The sequence below is a fragment of the Cheilinus undulatus genome, linkage group 24 (genome assembly GCF_018320785.1).
Source record: "Cheilinus undulatus linkage group 24, ASM1832078v1, whole genome shotgun sequence".
NCBI classification, from domain to species: Eukaryota; Metazoa; Chordata; class Actinopteri; order Labriformes; family Labridae; genus Cheilinus; species Cheilinus undulatus.
Window position 1 is genome coordinate 1462612 of NC_054888.1, and position 20336 is coordinate 1482947.

General features: G+C 43.7%; 1 protein-coding gene across 1 annotated transcript in view; it reads left to right on the top strand.

Annotated features, from left to right (window-relative positions):
- The first annotated feature begins 7926 nt into the window (after positions 1–7926).
- dusp27 (dual specificity phosphatase 27) overlaps positions 7927–20336 on the top strand; it is a 14700-nt gene continuing 2290 nt past the window's right edge. Inside the window, exons 1-6 of the mRNA XM_041781543.1 lie at positions 7927–8029; positions 9897–10027; positions 10299–10417; positions 12771–13002; positions 17963–18180; positions 18873–20336. The exon at positions 18873–20336 is cut by the window's right edge and continues 2290 nt beyond it. Coding sequence (XP_041637477.1) covers positions 9915–10027; positions 10299–10417; positions 12771–13002; positions 17963–18180; positions 18873–20336 — 2146 coding nt within the window. The 5' untranslated portion in view covers positions 7927–8029; positions 9897–9914. The remainder of the gene's footprint in view (positions 8030–9896; positions 10028–10298; positions 10418–12770; positions 13003–17962; positions 18181–18872) is intronic.

The following is a 20336-nucleotide window of genomic DNA, read 5'->3' on the forward strand; positions in this document are numbered from 1 at the left end:
GGATGGATGCATGGATGGATGGATGGATGGATGCGCAGATGGATGGATGGATGAATGGATGGATGGATGGATGGATGCATGGATGGATGCATGGATGCATGGATGGATGGATGGATGCATGGATGGATGGATGAATGGATGCATGGATGGATGGATGGATGCATGGATGGATGGATGGATGGGTGCATGGATGGATGGATGAGGGATGGATGTTGATCTAGTTTTTAGACATATATCTTGATTTTAGATTTTTATCTTGTTTTTAGATGTTGATCTTGTTTTTATATGTTGATCTTGTTTTTAGATGATTATCTTGTTTTTAGATATTGATCTTGTTTTTAGATGATTATCTTGTTTTAAGTAGTTGATCTTGTTTTAAGATGTTGATCTTGTCTTTAGATTTTTATCTTGTTTTTAGATGTTTATCTTATTTTAGACATTTATCTTGTTTTTAGATGTTTATCTTGTTTTTAGACATTGATCTTGTTTTTAGTAGTTGATCTTGTTTTTAGATGATTATCTTGTTTTTAGACGTTTATCGTGTTTTTAGATATTTGTCTTGTTTTTAGATGTTTAACTTGTTTCCAGAAGTTGATCTTGTCTTTAGATGTTTATATTGTCTCCGGACGATCTTGTTTTAAGTAGTTGATCTTGTTTTTAGATGTTAATCTTGTTTTTAGATGTTGATCTTGTTTTTAGATGTTGATCTTGTTTTTAAATATTTATCTTGTTTTTAGATGTTGATCTTGTTTTTAGATATTGATCTTTTTATTAGTTGATCTTGTTTTTAGAAGTTTATCTTGTTTTTAGATGTTTAACTTGTTTTTAGATGTTCTTCTTGTCTCTAGACATTGATCTTGTTATTAGATATTTATCTTGTCTTTAGATGTCGACTTATTTTTAGATGTTGATCTTGTTTTAGTAGTTGATCTTGTTTTAGATGTTTATCTTGTCTTTTAGTAGTTGATCATGTTTTTAGATGTTAATCTTCTTTGTTTATCTTGTATCCAGACATTGATCTTGTTTTTAGTAGTTGATCTTGTTTTTAGACGTTTATCTTGTTTTTAGATGTTGATCTTTTTTTAGATGTTGATCCTTTTTAGATGTTAATTTTGTCTTTAAATGTTAATCTTGTTTTTAAACATTTATCTTGTCTCCAGACGTTAATCTTGTTTTAAGATGTTTATCTTGTTTTTAGACATTGATCTTTTTTTATATGTTCATCTTGTCTTTAGATGTTGACATAATTTTTAGATGTTGACTTTGTTTTTAGACATTTATCTTGTTTTTATATGTTGATCTTGTCTCAGACATTTATCTTGTTTTTATATCTCTATCCTGTTCTCTGAGAAGAGAGCAGGATTATTGCTTCTTTAGCAGGCTCCCACTCATCCAGATGTTGATCTTGTGTTTATATCTCTATCCTGTTCTCTGAGAGTAGAGCAGGATTGTTGTATCCTTTGACCACTCCCACTCATCCAGATGTTGATCTTGTGTTTATATCTCTATCCTGTTCTCTGAGAACAGAGCAGGATTGTTGTATCTTTAGCAGGCTCCCACTCATCCAGATGTTGATCTTGTGTTTATATCTCTATCCTGTTCTCTGAGAACAGAGCAGGATTGTTGTATCTTTAAACCACTCCCACTCATCCAGATGTTGATCTTGTGTTTATATCTCTATCCTGTTCTCTGAGAACAGAGCAGGATTGTTGTATCTTTAGACCACTCCCACTCATCCAGATGTTGATCTTGTGTTTATATCTCTATCCTGTTCTCTGAGAACAGAGCAGGATTGTTGTATCTTTAGCAGGCTCCCACTCATCCAGATGTTGATCTTGTGTTTATATCTCTATCCTGTTCTCTGAGAACAGAGCAGGATTGTTGTATCTTTAGCAGGCTCCCACTCATCCAGATGTTGATCTTGTGTTTATATCTCTATCCTGTTCTCTGAGAACAGAGCAGGATTGTTGTATCTTTAGCAGGCTCCCACTCATCCAGATGTTGATCTTGTGTTTATATCTCTATCCTGTTCTCTGAGAGTAGAGCAGGATTGTTGTATCTTTAGCAGGCTCCCACTCATCCAGATGTTGATCTTGTGTTTATATCTCTATCCTGTTCTCTGAGGACAGAGCAGGATTGTTCTATCTTTAGACCACTCCCACTCATCCAGATGTTGATCTTGTGTTTATATCTCTATCCTGTTCTCTGAGAACAGAGCAGGATTGTTGTATCTTTAGCAGGACCACTCCTGATCTTGTCTCAGACATTTATCTTGTTTTTATATCTCTATCCTGTTCTCTGAGAAGAGAGCAGGATTATTGCTTCTTTAGCAGGCTCCCACTCATCCAGATGTTGATCTTGTGTTTATATCTCTATCCTGTTCTCTGAGAGTAGAGCAGGATTGTTGTATCCTTTGACCACTCCCACTCATCCAGATGTTGATCTTGTGTTTATATCTCTATCCTGTTCTCTGAGAACAGAGCAGGATTGTTGTATCTTTAGCAGGCTCCCACTCATCCAGATGTTGATCTTGTGTTTATATCTCTATCCTGTTCTCTGAGAACAGAGCAGGATTGTTGTATCTTTAAACCACTCCCACTCATCCAGATGTTGATCTTGTGTTTATATCTCTATCCTGTTCTCTGAGAACAGAGCAGGATTGTTGTATCTTTAGACCACTCCCACTCATCCAGATGTTGATCTTGTGTTTATATCTCTATCCTGTTCTCTGAGAACAGAGCAGGATTGTTGTATCTTTAGCAGGCTCCCACTCATCCAGATGTTGATCTTGTGTTTATATCTCTATCCTGTTCTCTGAGAACAGAGCAGGATTGTTGTATCTTTAGCAGGCTCCCACTCATCCAGATGTTGATCTTGTGTTTATATCTCTATCCTGTTCTCTGAGAACAGAGCAGGATTGTTGTATCTTTAGCAGGCTCCCACTCATCCAGATGTTGATCTTGTGTTTATATCTCTATCCTGTTCTCTGAGAGTAGAGCAGGATTGTTGTATCTTTAGCAGGCTCCCACTCATCCAGATGTTGATCTTGTGTTTATATCTCTATCCTGTTCTCTGAGGACAGAGCAGGATTGTTGTATCTTTAGACCACTCCCACTCATCCAGATGTTGATCTTGTGTTTATATCTCTATCCTGTTCTCTGAGAGTAGAGCAGGATTGTTGTATCTTTAGACCACTCCCACTCATCCAGATGTTGATCTTGTGTTTATATCTCTATCCTGTTCTCTGAGAACAGAGCAGGATTGTTGTATCTTTAGCAGGCTCCCACTCATCCAGATGTTGATCTTGTGTTTATATCTCTATCCTGTTCTCTGAGAACAGAGCAGGATTGTTGTATCCTTTGACCACTCCCACTCATCCAGATGTTGATCTTGTGTTTATATCTCTATCCTGTTCTCTGAGGACAGAGCAGGATTGTTGTATCTTTAGACCACTCCCACTCATCCAGATGTTGATCTTGTGTTTATATCTCTATCCTGTTCTCTGAGAACAGAGCGGGATTGTTGTATCCTTTGACCACTCCCACTCATCCAGATGTTGATCTTGTGTTTATATCTCTATCCTGTTCTCTGAGAACAGAGCAGGATTGTTGTATCCTTTGACCACTCCCACTCATCCAGATGTTGATCTTGTGTTTATATCTCTATCCTGTTCTCTGAGGACAGAGCAGGATTGTTGTATCTTTAGACCACTCCCACTCATCCAGATGTTGATCTTGTGTTTATATCTCTATCCTGTTCTCTGAGGACAGAGCAGGATTGTTGTATCTTTAGACCACTCCCACTCATCCAGATGTTGATCTTGTGTTTATATCTCTATCCTGTTCTCTGAGGACAGAGCAGGATTGTTCTATCTTTAGACCACTCCCACTCATCCAGATGTTGATCTTGTGTTTATATCTCTATCCTGTTCTCTGAGAACAGAGCAGGATTGTTGTATCTTTAGCAGGCTCCCACTCATCCAGATGTTGATCTTGTGTTTATATCTCTATCCTGTTCTCTGAGAACAGAGCAGGATTGTTGTATCCTTTGACCACTCCCACTCATCCAGATGTTGATCTTGTGTTTATATCTCTATCCTGTTCTCTGAGGACAGAGCAGGATTGTTGTATCTTTAGACCACTCCCACTCATCCAGATGTTGATCTTGTGTTTATATCTCTATCCTGTTCTCTGAGGACAGAGCAGGATTGTTGTATCTTTAGACCACTCCCACTCATCCAGATGTTGATCTTGTGTTTATATCTCTATCCTGTTCTCTGAGGACAGAGCAGGATTGTTGTATCTTTAGACCACTCCCACTCATCCAGATGTTGATCTTGTGTTTATATCTCTATCCTGTTCTCTGAGGACAGAGCAGGATTGTTGTATCTTTAGACCACTCCCACTCATCCAGATGTTGATCTTGTGTTTATATCTCTATCCTGTTCTCTGAGGACAGAGCAGGATTGTTCTATCTTTAGACCACTCCCACTCATCCAGATGTTGATCTTGTGTTTATATCTCTATCCTGTTCTCTGAGGACAGAGCAGGATTGTTGTATCTTTAGACCACTCCCACTCATCCAGATGTTGATCTTGTGTTTATATCTCTATCCTGTTCTCTGAGGACAGAGCAGGATTGTTGTATCTTTAGCAGGCTCCCACTCATCCAGATGTTGATCTTGTGTTTATATCTCTATCCTGTTCTCTGAGAACAGAGCAGGATTGTTGTATCTTTAGACCACTCCCACTCATCCAGATGTTGATCTTGTGTTTATATCTCTATCCTGTTCTCTGAGGACAGAGCAGGATTGTTGTATCTTTAGACCACTCCCACTCATCCAGATGTTGATCTTGTGTTTATATCTCTATCCTGTTCTCTGAGAACAGAGCAGGATTGTTGTATCCTTTGACCACTCCCACTCATCCAGATGTTGATCTTGTGTTTATATCTCTATCCTGTTCTCTGAGAACAGAGCAGGATTGTTGTATCCTTTGACCACTCCCACTCATCCAGATGTTGATCTTGTGTTTATATCTCTATCCTGTTCTCTGAGGACAGAGCAGGATTGTTGTATCTTTAGACCACTCCCACTCATCCAGATGTTGATCTTGTGTTTATATCTCTATCCTGTTCTCTGAGGACAGAGCAGGATTGTTGTATCTTTAGACCACTCCCACTCATCCAGATGTTGATCTTGTGTTTATATCTCTATCCTGTTCTCTGAGGACAGAGCAGGATTGTTGTATCTTTAGACCACTCCCACTCATCCAGATGTTGATCTTGTGTTTATATCTCTATCCTGTTCTCTGAGGACAGAGCAGGATTGTTGTATCTTTAGCAGGCTCCCACTCATCCAGATGTTGATCTTGTGTTTATATCTCTATCCTGTTCTCTGAGAACAGAGCAGGATTGTTGCTTCTTTAGCAGGCTCCCACTCATCCAGATGTTGATCTTGTGTTTATATCTCTATCCTGTTCTCTGAGAACAGAGCAGGATTGTTGTATCCTTTGACCACTCCCACTCATCCAGATGTTGATCTTGTGTTTATATCTCTATCCTGTTCTCTGAGGACAGAGCAGGATTGTTGTATCTTTAGACCACTCCCACTCATCCAGATGTTGATCTTGTGTTTATATCTCTATCCTGTTCTCTGAGGACAGAGCAGGATTGTTGTATCTTTAGACCACTCCCACTCATCCAGATGTTGATCTTGTGTTTATATCTCTATCCTGTTCTCTGAGGACAGAGCAGGATTGTTGTATCTTTAGACCACTCCCACTCATCCAGATGTTGACCTCAGCTCAGTGGTCTTCCAGTGTGTTCATGTAGAATCACTGCAGCCGTCTGCAGAAGTCTGGGATCATGGCCACATATCTGATGTTTGCTTGTATTAATGGGTTCATGTTTTAGTGAGTTAGGAGCTTTTTAATGCTGGATTGAACTCCTGCTGTCAGATAGAGCAGATCGATGATCCAGTGTAAGGACACTGATCCTCTGTAATGATAAACCAACAGATCAGGATCATAGAGAGCCACAGAGGATTCATAGACACCAGGATATAACATCAGGTTAAAGAGGATTCTGACTTTCTCTGTCAGACCAGCAGTACTCCACCACGGCTGACCATGTGACTCCAATCAGCTGCATTCTGAGGTTATTTATAGCCCAGTCTTTGTCAGCTGACTTTAGATAAACACAAGCTGTGTTCAAGATCACAAATCAGACAGAGGAAGGCCAGTCCCCGGGGCCTCAGAGGGGCCCCAAGACGTAGGCATTATGGCTATGAATCATATATGAGGTGTTAGTTGTAGCGGCGCATTTATTCTGTCAATGAGTGAATGTTAAATGTAGATTAGAACCATCTAGAAGATTCTTTATGATGGTTCTGCTGAGGAAGGAGATAGAGGGAAGGATAAAGCAAGAAAGGAAATATCAGAAAGGCAGAAAAATTAACCAGAAACTTTAAGAAAGAGGGAGTTTATCAGACATTTCCTACTAGTCGATGAGTTTTAAAGACAGAGGCATTGTTTTAGATGTTTCTGCTAGAATAATGAGGATTATTACGATGATGAGGAAAGGGTTGATTCCACACAAAATCAGTTTCACCTTGGTTTCTCCTCTGCTTCCCTCAGCAACGTGTGCATAAAGAACATTATTTAGTCAGGGATTTTTTATACATCAAGAAGAAAGCATTAAAACACACAAAAAGGAGGAACTGTACGGTGGCCCAGAAGGTAACCTGCAAAAACATTCCACTGAGGGCAAACATTTTTATGATTCACAAATATCAGATAAAACAAAGAAAGAAAGGAAACAGAAACAAGTCTGTGTCTCATAAATGGTTTTTGTTTTCATATTTTTGTTTTGGTTTTTTGTTTGTTTTTGTTTTTGTTTTATGTTTTTTAAACTTTGGTGATTCTGTTTTTTCTTTTTACTTTTTTGAGTTTCATACAAAAATAATGCATTTCATTCAAAATTCAAATTTTCCAGTTTAAGTTTTTGTTGTATTTTTATGTTTTTGCCCTTCGTGAACTTTTTTCAATTCATTTTTTTAGTCCATTAATAATGTTTCACATCAGATTTTCATATGTGTGTGTTTTTTGTTTGATCAAATGTTCATGTTTCACATCAAATTTAAAGTTTTGTGTTTCATTTTTTGTTTCATTAAATTTTATTTTGTATTTAATATATTTTTTTACTTTCATTCAGTTTTTTTATGTTTTAAAAACATTTTTTTATATTTTTAAATGTTTTTGTGTTTTGTTTTTTTTGCGTGTGTGTTTCATATAAAGTTTTTTTTAAACCTTTTTTTAGGTTCATTCAATAAAATTGTTTTCTTGTTGTAGTTTTAGCTGTTTCCTGAATTTGTTATTTTATTTTTACATTTTTTATAAATGTTTTTGTATTTTTGTGCTTAATGAAATTATTTTGTTTTTATTGTTTTTAATCATTCTTCTTATTATTATTGTTTTATTTTTAATCAAATATTTTAACCTTTAATTAAATGTGCATTCATGTTGTTGCAGTGGACCTTCAGGGCCACCGTAGAATCTGACGGATACCAGACCCTGATGGTCTAGTGGTTGGTTTTCACATCTATCTGGACTGAAGTCCTCTAGTGGTCAGTCCGGGTTCATGTCAGACCTGAGGCTTCTCTCTCCTTCTCTTATATTTCTCTCTCTATCCACCTTATCATGAACAGACAAAAGCCCAAAGAGAAATCTAAAAAATCTTTAAAAAATGAATAAAGTTGTGTCAGTAGTTTTCATTCACACTCAGGTAATTATGGCAGGAAAAGGAACTATAAAGAGAAACCATAACACTGCAGTAAAGCGTGTCTAAGTGCTGTAACGCTGCAGTAAACATGCTCTGGTACCTGCAGCTGAGGTGTCGGGTGTCGGGGCTCAGCAGGGGGGAGGAGGGGGAGGACCTGAGGGTGAGGGTCTCTCTAACTTTAGTGTCAGTCCGGCCGCCATCAGCTCCAGACGACCTCCTTCAGAGAGAGAGAGCGCACTGTCAGCAGCGAGGTAAGAACCAGACAAACCGGTCACATGTTGGTCCAGAGAGGAATATTTTCTATTTTGGAGCTTTTCTCACTTCAGATGAGCCCGTGTGATGTTTGTGTTGTTTTAGAGAGCTGTGAGGCCTCTCAGTGACGCTGCCAGGCTCCGGGGCAGCTGTCGCTCCGCTTATAAATAGATCTGCTGGAAGGCCTCAGATCACACCAGCACTGATTAGTCAGACTCACCACAACATCAACGCTGGCTCATTTTAATCATTCTGCTCTTAATATCTGATTTATGAGGAGGTTTACGACGACATGAGGACATGAAACCGTACCAGACCGGCTCTGATGGTCACTCTGTGTGTGATGGCAGGACAGAGAGCTGCTGTAGAAAACATCATCATCCTCATATAAACATAGGTTCACCAGCGCTCTGGTGTTTCTGTCGCTCAGCTCTGACATGTTTCTTTATATCCTGAACGTTCACTCACACATCTGTGATGCAGTCAGACTTACAGTCAGCTCTTCTCCGTCCTTCCAGTCCTCAGAGTATTTCCCAGAAGTCTTTGGGATCATCAGGATGTTTTTAGTCGAATGTGAGATGAGCCTTTGTGTTCTCATTGCTCAGCAGTGAATCATGAACTCTGACCTTAACTGAGTCAGTGAGGCCTTCGGGGACCTCCTGGATGAGTCCAGGAGCTGTTGGAGTCATTTTGGTAGTTTCATCTCTGTTCACAGTTTTCTCTATTTGTGGGTGATGGCTCTCACCGTGGTTAGCTGAGCACAAAGCCAGAGAAACAGTTGGCCATTCCCGGGAAGGTTCACTTCTGTTCAAGGTTTTCCTCATTTGTGTAAAATGGCTCTCAGCGTGGTTGTCTCGAGTCCCACAGCCTTAGAAGTGGACGGTTCTACCGTTGTTCAAAGTTTTCTTCATTTGTGGATAATGGCTGATAATGGCTGATAACGGCTGATAACGGCTGATAATGGCTGATAATGGCTGATAACGGCTGATAACGGCTGATAATGGCTGATAATGGCTGATAACGGCTGATAACGGCTGATAACGGCTGATAATGGCTGATAATGGCTGATAACGGCTGATAACGGCTGATAACGGCTGATAATGGCTGATAACGGCTGATAACGGCTGATAACGGCTGATAATGGCTGATAATGGCTGATAACGGCTGATAATGGCTGATAACGGCTGATAACGGCTGATAATGGCTGATAACGGCTGATAACGGCTGATAACGGCTGATAACGGCTGATAACGGCTGATAACGGCTGATAACGGCTGATAACGGCTGATAATGGCTGATAATGGCTGATAATGGCTGATAACGGCTGATAACGGCTGATAATGGCTGATAATGGCTGATAATGGCTGATAATGGCTGATAATGGCTGATAACGGCTGATAATGGCTGATAATGGCTGATAATGGCTGATAACGGCTGATAATGGCTGATAATGGCTGATAATGGCTGATAATGGCTGATAATGGCCATTCCCGGGAAGGTTCACTTCTGTTCAAGGTTTTCCTCATTTGTGTAAAATGGCTCTCAGCGTGGTTGTCTCGAGTCCCACAGCCTTAGAAGTGGACGGTTCTACCGTTGTTCAAAGTTTTCTTCATTTGTGGATAATGGCTGATAATGGCTGATAACGGCTGATAATGGCAGATAATGGCTGATAATGGCTGATAATGGCCATTCCTGGAAAGGTTCAGAGCCGGTCCAGGTTTTCTCTTTTGTGGATAATGGCTCTCACTGTGGTAATCTGTATTCACTCACCAGGCAGGACAGTTTGATGAGCTCTCATTTAGTCCCGTCTAAGTGAGAGAGTCTGATAAATAATTCAACATGAAATAACAAGAGTTGTTTTTGCAGGTTGCCATCTTGGTTGCCATGGCGTCGACCAGTGAGAGCGAGGAGCGAGGGGATCAGGCGGTCCCTAACGGGGACGGGGAGGAGACCGTCCAGGGGGTCCAGAACCGTTACCTACGCTGTTCGTCGCCCAGGTAGGACTCACCTGATCCAGGATGTTCTAGAAACGTTCCTGCCTTTCCTGTGTCTGAGAGCAGAGCAGGGCAGGTGTCACTGATGATAAAGGAGGAGCTGGGGTGGAGGGGGGTTGGCTCTCAGAGGGAGCAGGAGTGTGTAGCCGGGCTAGAGCAGGTTAAGACTGATAAGCCAATAGCGTGCTTAGAAGGAATCAGCTGATGAGGGTTTGTGGTGTGAATAAATGTTTTAATCTTTCTCAGACTTAGACCTGGTTTCTCTCTGCTCCAGTCTCTCCATGCTGTCAGAGTCCAGGTTCTCCATGATCTCCGGCTCTGACGCCGCCAGTATCTTCATGGAGCCGATCCACCTCTCCTCAGCCATCGCCGCCAAAAAGATCATCAACGAAGGTGAGACGAGTATTTTCTACCTGGAGGCTGCTGCACCAGCTCCAGTCCTGCAGCGTTCTGCAGCTCCATGCTGGCTGCATCTTCCCAGCATGCATCCTGATGCTACATTTGTCACTGAAGGACGCTAGATTTCCACTTTATTTTGGCTCCCTGCATTAAAAGCTTGACTTTATCCTCAAATAAACTGAGTCAGGAAATGTGCGGCACAGACGAAGAGCTGTTTGACCAGAAAGTCCTCAAGATAGAAAATAAGGCTGTTTTTGCCTCAGTCACATTTTATTTAGCTCCAGAAATCACTCTGTAGCTGTTGTCACTCTGGATTACAATCAGGCTGTAATTATCTGAAGGGCAGAGGTTCATGGGCGTCCTGTGGAGCTTAAAAGAAGACCAAATTTATGAGCTGAAGCCCTGATTTTCTCCATATTTAATCAGCTGTAATCAAGTGAAACCCTTCACTGAATGAGGTGATTATTTGATTCTGATTGGGAGCAGAAAATCATCAAGCAGAGACGCTGTGAAAGTTTTCTGACTCTCACTGATGAATGCGTGCAGCGGCGAGGAGCTGCTGAATCTCAGAAGTTAGAAAAGTTAGAGATCAGATGAGTCCAGCGTTCCCGTCCTCTGTGTTTGGAATAATAATCCCACATTCTCCAGGTCTAAACTGGTGGAGTAGTCCTTGATATGAGCGAGGCCTCGCTGAATCCCCTCGGCTCATTACAGCTCCCAGAGGCACAGACGGAGCGGCGAGGAGCTGATTGAGGAAATGAAGTCATGAGATGACAGAGACGCTCCTGTAACGGATTTCTCTCCTCTGACATTACCTTACATTAAATCAGCTTAGAGCTTCGTCTGCAGAGAGGACAGCTAATGTGGTCAGGCAGCTGCTCTAATGAAGAGCCCTGAGAACTGAGGATTCAACGATCTGTCCTGGACTCGGTTTTTCAGGGTGACATTGAGGGCCCGATCAGACGCCTGACACAAAGTGATCTGGCCTCTGGTTAACGGCTGTGAGTGTGAAGACGAGGAGTGTTTAGGTGTAGAGCTGGCAGATTCCTGTCTAAAAGAACCATGCCTTTATTATGGGGTGTATGAAATTCCACCACCAGGGGGCGCTCAGTCAAACATTATTATTATTATTATTATTATTATTATGAGTACAGACCAGCGCTGGCCAGCTCCCCTGCTTACTTCCTGTTTTAGATTGAGGACTCTGTTAGATAGAAACCGGCTCTCATAAGGCAGACTGACTTTCTCATAATGAGGGAGAAAAGCTGTTAAAAGGAACTTCTGTGTCACGCTGACAACTGTCCCAGGATGCACGTGTGCACAGGAAGTGACGCTGGAGTGCAACACATCTAGAGACTTCTTCCAGTGTGAATGATTCACGTGGAAAAATGGAGGGAAAAAGCTCCTAACATTCCCAGATTACCCAACATTCCACTTTCTGCTTTGAAGATGATGTCTCCCTTTAATATTTATAGAACGTTCCATCCTTGCCTTTTAAAATGTTATCCTTTAAAGGTTATAGAACATTCCGTCCTTGCCCTAAACAATGATGTCATCCTTTTTGTTTATAGAACGTTCCATCCTTGCCTTTTAAAATGTTATCCTTTAAAGGTTATAGAACATTCCGCCCTTGCCTTTAACGATTATGTCATTCTTTAAAGGTTATAAAACATTCCGTCCTTGCCTTTAACAATTATGTCATTCTTTAAAGGTTATAGAACATTCCGCCCTTGCCCTAAAGGATGTCATCCTTTTTGTTTATAGAACATTCCATCCTTGCCTTTTACAATGATGTCATTCTTTAAAGGTTATAGAACATTCCGTCCTCCGATGTCATCTTAAAATGTTATACACATTCCATCCTTGCCTTTTACGATGATATGATCCTTTATTCTGTCCTTGCCTTTTACAATTATGTCATTTTTTTAAAGGTTATAAAACATTCCACCCTTGCCCTAAACGATGATGTCATCCTTTTTGTTTATAGAACATTCCATCCTTGCCTTTTATAATGATGTCATTCTTTAAAGGTTATAGAACATTCCGTCCTTGCCTTTTAGGATGATGTCATCCTTAAATTTCAGAAGACATTGAATTAACATAACCTGAAAGTTTTAAAGAAAACAAAAATGTTTGTCATTTGTAATTGTTGCTTTCTTTCTCTGAAATCTGGAATGTTATGAAGGGTTTAATGGTGTTACAATTATAGTTTTTTTTTGGGGGGGGGGGGATTTGAAGCTGGATTACAATATATCCAAATATCCTCTAGAAATCTCCAGAAAGACTGTAGCCCATAGTAACCCTGGCCCACGTCGCCGTCATGATGACCTCCATGTTGTCCTTTCAGAGCTACCTTCTCGTGGCGCACGCACAGAGTCCATCCCAGAGTCCATGCTGGAGACGGCCGAGCAGCTGATGGTGGAAGACCTCTACAACCGTGTCAAGGACATGATCGACGACCGCAGCCCCTACAACACCCCCTGTGTGCTGGACATCCAGAGGGCCATGGTGCAGGACCGCCTGGAGGCTCCCATCAACCCCGTGGACGAGGTGTGGCCCAACATCTTCATCGCCGAGAAGTGAGCGCTGCACTGTTACAGCATTGTGTTTTCATGTGTTCTGAGCATTTCAAGTCTTATTTTCTACTTTATCACTAAATCTGATGATCATGGGGACTTGTCAGGAGACCGTCTGATTATGATGGGATATTTTTTTACCAGAAACTAAACTGTGAGCCTCCTGTCAGATGACATTAATAGTAAAGAAGACTCAGTCAGTCAGGGAATCTGATAAATCTTCATTAAGAGTGGTGTCATCTGCAAAGAAAATGACCATAAATAATGAAAAAGCTCATTATTTGTCCTCTCTGAAAGCTGTTTCTAAATCTGACCTCGTGCAGAAGCAGCTGATGGGTGAAGTTTTAATAGTCTTCCTTAAAAACCAAACAATCCAGCCTTTCTGTACCGGACTGTTCCTCCTCTGGATTGAGCCAAACTTCCAGCCTTCCGTCCTTCCTGTTATTTAACATTGAAACACATGACATGGTGGAGCTGTCGAGGGATTTACCGGGGGGGATTCTTTAATATCCGACCTCAGAAACATCAGGTCAACTAAACAATTTCTACTTGTTTTTGAGCTTTTTACCGTCCATGTTGAAGAATGAAAACCTGTCATTTGTTTTCAACAGTTTCCTGATTAGTAAGATGTGGAATGACAACAGTTTCAAGTTTTTCAGCTATCTGGGTGGGTTTAGACCGAACACTTGAGATGGAGTTAGACTAAGAGCTTTGTTTGATGTGATACCAGAGAGGTCCACAGAATTATCTGGGCCCCAAAAACCCAGAAAATGGGCCCCTAGATACGCAGAGAATGGCCCCTAAAACCCAGAAAATGGGCCCCTGGATATGCAGAGAATGGCCCCTAAAACCCAGAAAATGGGCCCCTAGATATCCAGAGAATGGCCCTTAATAAACCCAGAGAATGGACCCCTAGAAATCCATAAAATGGGCCTCTAGAAAACCCAGAGAAGGGCCCCTTGAAAAACCAAAGGGATGGCCCCTAAAAGCTCAGGAATGGGCCCTTAGAAATCCATAGAATGGGCCCCTGAAAACTCAGAAAATGGTCCCCTAGAAATCCAGAGAATGGACCCTGAAAAACCAAGTGAATGGGCCCTAAAAACTCAGAAATGGGCCCCTAAAAACCCAGAGAATAGACCCCTAGAAACCCATAAAATTGGCCCCTAGAAACCCAGAAAATGAGCCCCTAGAAAGCCCAGAGAAGGGCCCCTTCAAAACTCAGGAGTGGGCCCCCAAAAAACAGAGAATGGGCCCCTAATAAACCCAGAGAATGTCCCCTAAAATCCCATAAAATGGGCCCCTAAAAACCCAGAGAATGGACCCTAGAAACCCATAAAATTGGCTCCTAGAAACCCAAAAAATGGGCCTCTAGAAAACCAAGAGAAGGGCCCCTTGAAAAACCAAAGGAATTGCCCCTGAAAACTCAGAAAATGGGCCCCTAGAAATCCAGAAAATGGACCCTGAAAAACCAAGTGAATGGCCCCTAAAATCCCAGAGAATGGACCCTAAAAACTCAGGAATGGGCCCCTAAAAACCCATAAAATGGGCCCCTAAAAACCCATAGAATGGAGCCCTAGAAACCCATAAAATTGGCCCCTAGAAACCCAGAAAATTAGCCCGTAGAAAGCCCAGTGAGGGGCCCCTTCAAAAACCAAAGGAATGGCCCTTAAAATCTAAGGAATGGGCCCTTAGAAATCCTTAGAATGGGCCCCTAAGAATCGAAAAATGGTCCCCTAGAAATCCAGAGAATGGACCCTGATAAACCCAGAGACTGGACCCTGATAAACCCAGAGACTGGACCCTGATAAACCCAGAGAATGGACCCTGATAAACCCAGAGACTGGACCCTGATAAACCCAGAGAATGGACCCTACTAAACCCAGAGAATGGACCCTGATAAACCCAGAGAATAGACCCTGATAAACCCAGAGAATGGACCCTGATAAACCCAGAAACTGGACCCTGATAAACCCAGAGAATGGACCCTGATAAACCCAGAGACTGGACCCTGATAAACCCAGAGAATGGACCCTGATAAACCCAGAGAATGGACCCTGATAAACCCAGAGAGTGGACCCTGATAAAGCCAGAGAATGGACCCTGATAAACCCAGAGAATGGACCCTGATAAACCCAGAGAATGGACCCGGATAAACCAGAGAATGGACCCTGATAAACCAGAGAATGGGCCCCCAAACCCAGAGAATGGACTCTGATAAACCAGAGAATGGGCCCCCAAACCCAGAGAATGGACTCTGATAAACCAGAGAATGGACCCTGATAAACCCAGAGACTGGACCCTGATAAACCCAGAGACTGGACCCTGATAAACCCAGAGAATGGACCCTGATAAACCCTGAGAATGGACCCTGATAAACCCAGAGAATGGGCCCCCAAACCCAGAGAATGGACCCGGATAAACCAGAGAATGGACCCTGATAAACCCTGAGAATGGACCCTGATAAACCCAGAGAATGGGCCCCCAAACCCAGAGAATGGACCCGGATAAACCAGAGAATGGACCCTGATAAACCCAGAGACTGGACCCTGATAAACCCAGAGAATGGACCCTGATAAACCCAGAGAATGGACCCTGATAAACCCAGAGAATCGACCCTGATAAACCAGAGAATGGGCCCCGATGAACCAGAGAATGGACCCTGATAAACCAGAGAATGGACCCTGATAAACCAGAGAATGGGCCCCGATGAACCAGAGACTGGACCCTGATAAACCAGAGAATGGACTCTGATAAACCCAGAGAATGGGCCCCCAAACCCAGAGAATGGACCCTGATAAACCAGAGACTGGACCCTGATAAACCCAGAGAATGGCTCCTGATAAACCCAGAGACTGGACCCTGATAAACCAGTGAATGGACCCTGATAAACCCAGAGACTGGACCCTGATAAACCAGTGAATAGACCCTGATAAACCCAGACACTGGACCCTGATAAACCAGAGACTGGACCCTGATAAACCAGTGAATGGACCCTGATAAACCCAGAGAATGGCTCCTGATAAACCAGTGAATGGACCCTGATAAACCCAGAGACTGGACCCTGATAAACCAGTGAATAGACCCTGATAAACCCAGACACTGGACCCTGATAAACCCAGAGAATGGACCCTGATAAACCCAGAGAATGGACCCTGATAAACCCAGAGAATGGGCCCAGATAAACCCAGAGAATGGACCCTGATAAACCCAGAGAATGGACCCTGATAAACCCAGAGAATGGACCCTGATAAACCCAGAGAATGGGCCCAGATAAACCCAGAGAATGGACCCTGATAAACCCTGAGAATGGACCCTGATAAACCCAGAGAATGGGCCCAGATAAACCCAGAGAATGGACCCTGATAAACTCAGAGAATGGACCCTGATAAACCCAGAGAATGGACCCGGATAAACCAGAGAATGGACCCTGATAAACCAGAGAATGGGCCCCCAAACCCAGAGAATGGACTCTGATAAACCAGAGAATGGGCCCCCAAACCCAGAGAATGGACTCTGATAAACCAGAGAATGGACCCTGATAAACCCAGAGACTGGACCCTGATAAACCCAGAGACTGGACCCTGATAAACCCAGAGAATGGACCCTGATAAACCCTGAGAATGGACCCTGATAAACCCAGAGAATGGGCCCCCAAACCCAGAGAATGGACCCGGATAAACCAGAGAATGGACCCTGATAAACCCTGAGAATGGACCCTGATAAACCCAGAGAATGGGCCCCCAAACCCAGAGAATGGACCCGGATAAACCAGAGAATGGACCCTGATAAACCCAGAGACTGGACCCTGATAAACCCAGAGAATGGACCCTGATAAACCCAGAGAATGGACCCTGATAAACCCAGAGAATCGACCCTGATAAACCAGAGAATGGGCCCCGATGAACCAGAGAATGGACCCTGATAAACCAGAGAATGGACCCTGATAAACCAGAGAATGGGCCCCGATGAACCAGAGACTGGACCCTGATAAACCAGAGAATGGACTCTGATAAACCCAGAGAATGGGCCCCCAAACCCAGAGAATGGAGCCGGATAAACCAGAGAATGGACCCTGTTAAAACCAGAGAATGGACCCTGATAAACCCAGAGACTGGACCCTGATAAACCAGTGAATGGACCCTGATAAACCCAGAGACTGGACCCTGATAAACCAGTGAATAGACCCTGATAAACCCAGACACTGGACCCTGATAAACCAGAGACTGGACCCTGATAAACCAGTGAATGGACCCTGATAAACCCAGAGAATGGCTCCTGATAAACCAGTGAATGGACCCTGATAAACCCAGAGACTGGACCCTGATAAACCAGTGAATAGACCCTGATAAACCCAGACACTGGACCCTGATAAACCCAGAGAATGGACCCTGATAAACCCAGAGAATGGACCCTGATAAACCCAGAGAATGGGCCCAGATAAACCCAGAGAATGGACCCTGATAAACCCAGAGAATGGACCCTGATAAACCCAGAGAATGGACCCTGATAAACCCAGAGAATGGGCCCAGATAAACCCAGAGAATGGACCCTGATAAACCCAGAGAATGGACCCTGATAAACCTAGAGAATGGACCCTGATAAACCCAGAGAATGGACCCTGATAAACCTAGAGAATGGGCCCAGATAAACCCAGAGAATGGACCCTGATAAACCCAGAGAATGGACCCTGATAAACCTAGAGAATGGACCCTGATAAACCCAGAGAATGGGCCCAGATAAACCCAGAGAATGGACCCTGATAAACTCAGAGAATGGACCCTGATAAACCCAGAGAATGGGCCCCGATAAACTCAGAGAATGGACCCTGATAAACCAGAGACTGGGCTCTGATAATCTATGACTTAGATTGGCCCCTAAAATCTTTTCCCTTTGTCTTCTTGCAACTGCGTTATCCCACGCTGTTGTTAAGTTTTCATTTCTATCGAACATTTTTCTTTTTCAGATCTGTCGCCGTCAACAAAGCTCGCCTGAAGAGAATGGGCGTCACCCACATCCTGAACGTGGCTCACGGTACGGGGGTCTACACCGGGGAGTCGTTCTACGCCGGCATGAACATCCGGTACCTGGGCATCGAGGTGGACGACTTCCCCGACGCCGACATCTCCGTGCACTTCAGACCCACGGCAGAGTTTCTGGACGAGGCTCTGCTGACGCACAAAGGTGGGAGGAGTCTTAGAAATCAGCTGACTTTTTCCAGTGGTGTTTGATATCACTGCAGATCTTTGGCATTAAAGGGCTTTTATTCTGAACGGGAACACACTGTGATCCACAACATCCTGCATTTTTCTGTCTTTGTACTCGTCCTTCTCTGATTTGTGTTTTTCAGCATCTGGGATCTTGTTTTCGAATTTTACTTCTAATGGAGTCGTTATGAAACCCAGCCTAGTTTTGCCTCATAAATCTGGGGGTCAGGGGTCAATAATAACTCAGGAAACCAATGACCCATGATTCTGGTTTCTCAGAAGAGCTGACAGAGTATCTCTGTGTTCCTGATCTAACAGTCACACCAGCAACACTCTTTCTATCTTTGTTGTCTTGTGTAATCTTTAAAGCCTGTTAGTGCTTTTATTCTGAAAAGCAATCCAAATAAAACCATGGAACATAAATCAGCTGATTTATCAGCTGATTCTGGTTTACATGAGACGCTTTGGCATTTAATAATCAGGGCTTTAGAACCAAGCATAAAATGTTATGTTTATTTTTTGGCTAATTTATTTGTTTTTTGGTGCCTTTTATGATTTACTATTTACTCTAAAATGTTCTACATTTGTTTCTGTGTTCATATTCCTCATTTTAATAAAGTTTAAAGTTTCATCATTAAATGTAAAAATGTGAAATGTGTTCTCTTGCAGGAAAGGTTCTGGTGGTGTCCATGATGGGCGTCAGCCGCTCCGCCGTCCTGGTGGCGTCCTACCTGATGATCTTCCAGAACATGACCATCATGGAGGCCTTGACCTCCATGAGGAAGAAACGCGCCATTAACCCCAACGAGGGCTTCCTGAAGCAGCTGAGGGAGCTCAACGAGAACCTGATGGAGGAGCGCGACGATGACGATGACACGCTCAGCCAGTGCTCCGTGATCGACGCTCGAGCACGCGCCCGTATCTTCGGCGAGGGCGGGGACGACGATGACGATGACACCGATAAAGAGGAAGAGCAGAGCATGATCGAGGTGAAGGCGAACTCCATCATGATGGAGGAGGAGGAGGATGGGGAGAGCGTGATGAGCAGCGTTGCCTCCTCTGCCGCTGCCGCCGCGCTAAAGAGCGGATTAATCAGTGCTCAGAATGGGCTGGATAACCACAGATCAGCTCAGGAAGAGATCCAGCTACCTGAGCAGGAGGGCGGGGATGACGGCGAGGATGAGGACGGTCTGGACAGCATGATCCGTGAGTGGCAGCGGAGGAATGAGAAATACCAGAGCGACGACTGGTGGGAGGCTCAGCTGAACAGCGACGGCGAGGACGGGGAATCTGTTACTGATGGACGGCCAAGGAAGGCCAAGGAAGGCGTGGACACAGACGTGGAGAGTGTCACTAGCGAGGACGTACGAGCTGTAAAAGAGCAGTTAAAGCGGCGAAATAGATGCCAACCCTCAGACGCCATGTCCACCTCCAGCTACTCCAGCTACTCCGATCTCTGGAAACAGCGGTTAAAGGAAATCGAGGAGCAAGCTGCCGCTCGCTATCGCAAGAAAGACGACGACCAAGGGAGCGAAAGCACCACGACAGAAGGAGGCAAAGGAGAGAAGAAGAATATCGACGATGAAGTGGCGAGCATCCTCTCTGACACCAGCTCCATGTACAACTTCTGTCAGAAAAACAAGGAGAAGATGTCGCCGCTGGAGCGGTGGCGTGTCAAGAGGATCCAGTTTGGCTGGAACAAAAAGGACCGGGAAGACGGCGAGAAGAGTTCTGTGGGCGATGGAGAGAAAGGGGATGGCGAGGGAGAGGCTAGGACGCCATCCTTCGAGGAGGTGAACCTGACAGCATATCAGGCGTGGAAACTGAGGCAGCAGAAGCGCTACGGTGAGGAGAACACGGAGGAGATTCTGGAAATGAGCCGTGGCGAGGACTCTGCAACAGCTAAACGGAGGCAACGGCGAGAAGAGCTCCTGGAGCGCTCGAAGAAGACGCTCCAGGAGAGTCAGTCCATGTGTGGCTGGGAGACGGAGAGCTGCGTGAGCGGGGGGACCATCCCTCTATCTGCCTTCTGGGCCGGAGCCGGGGTCACGGGGCCTCCGAGCGTCGCCAACGATGACAACATGTCCATGATCAGCGGGAGATCATCCGTCATTTCTTCCATTTCACAGCCTC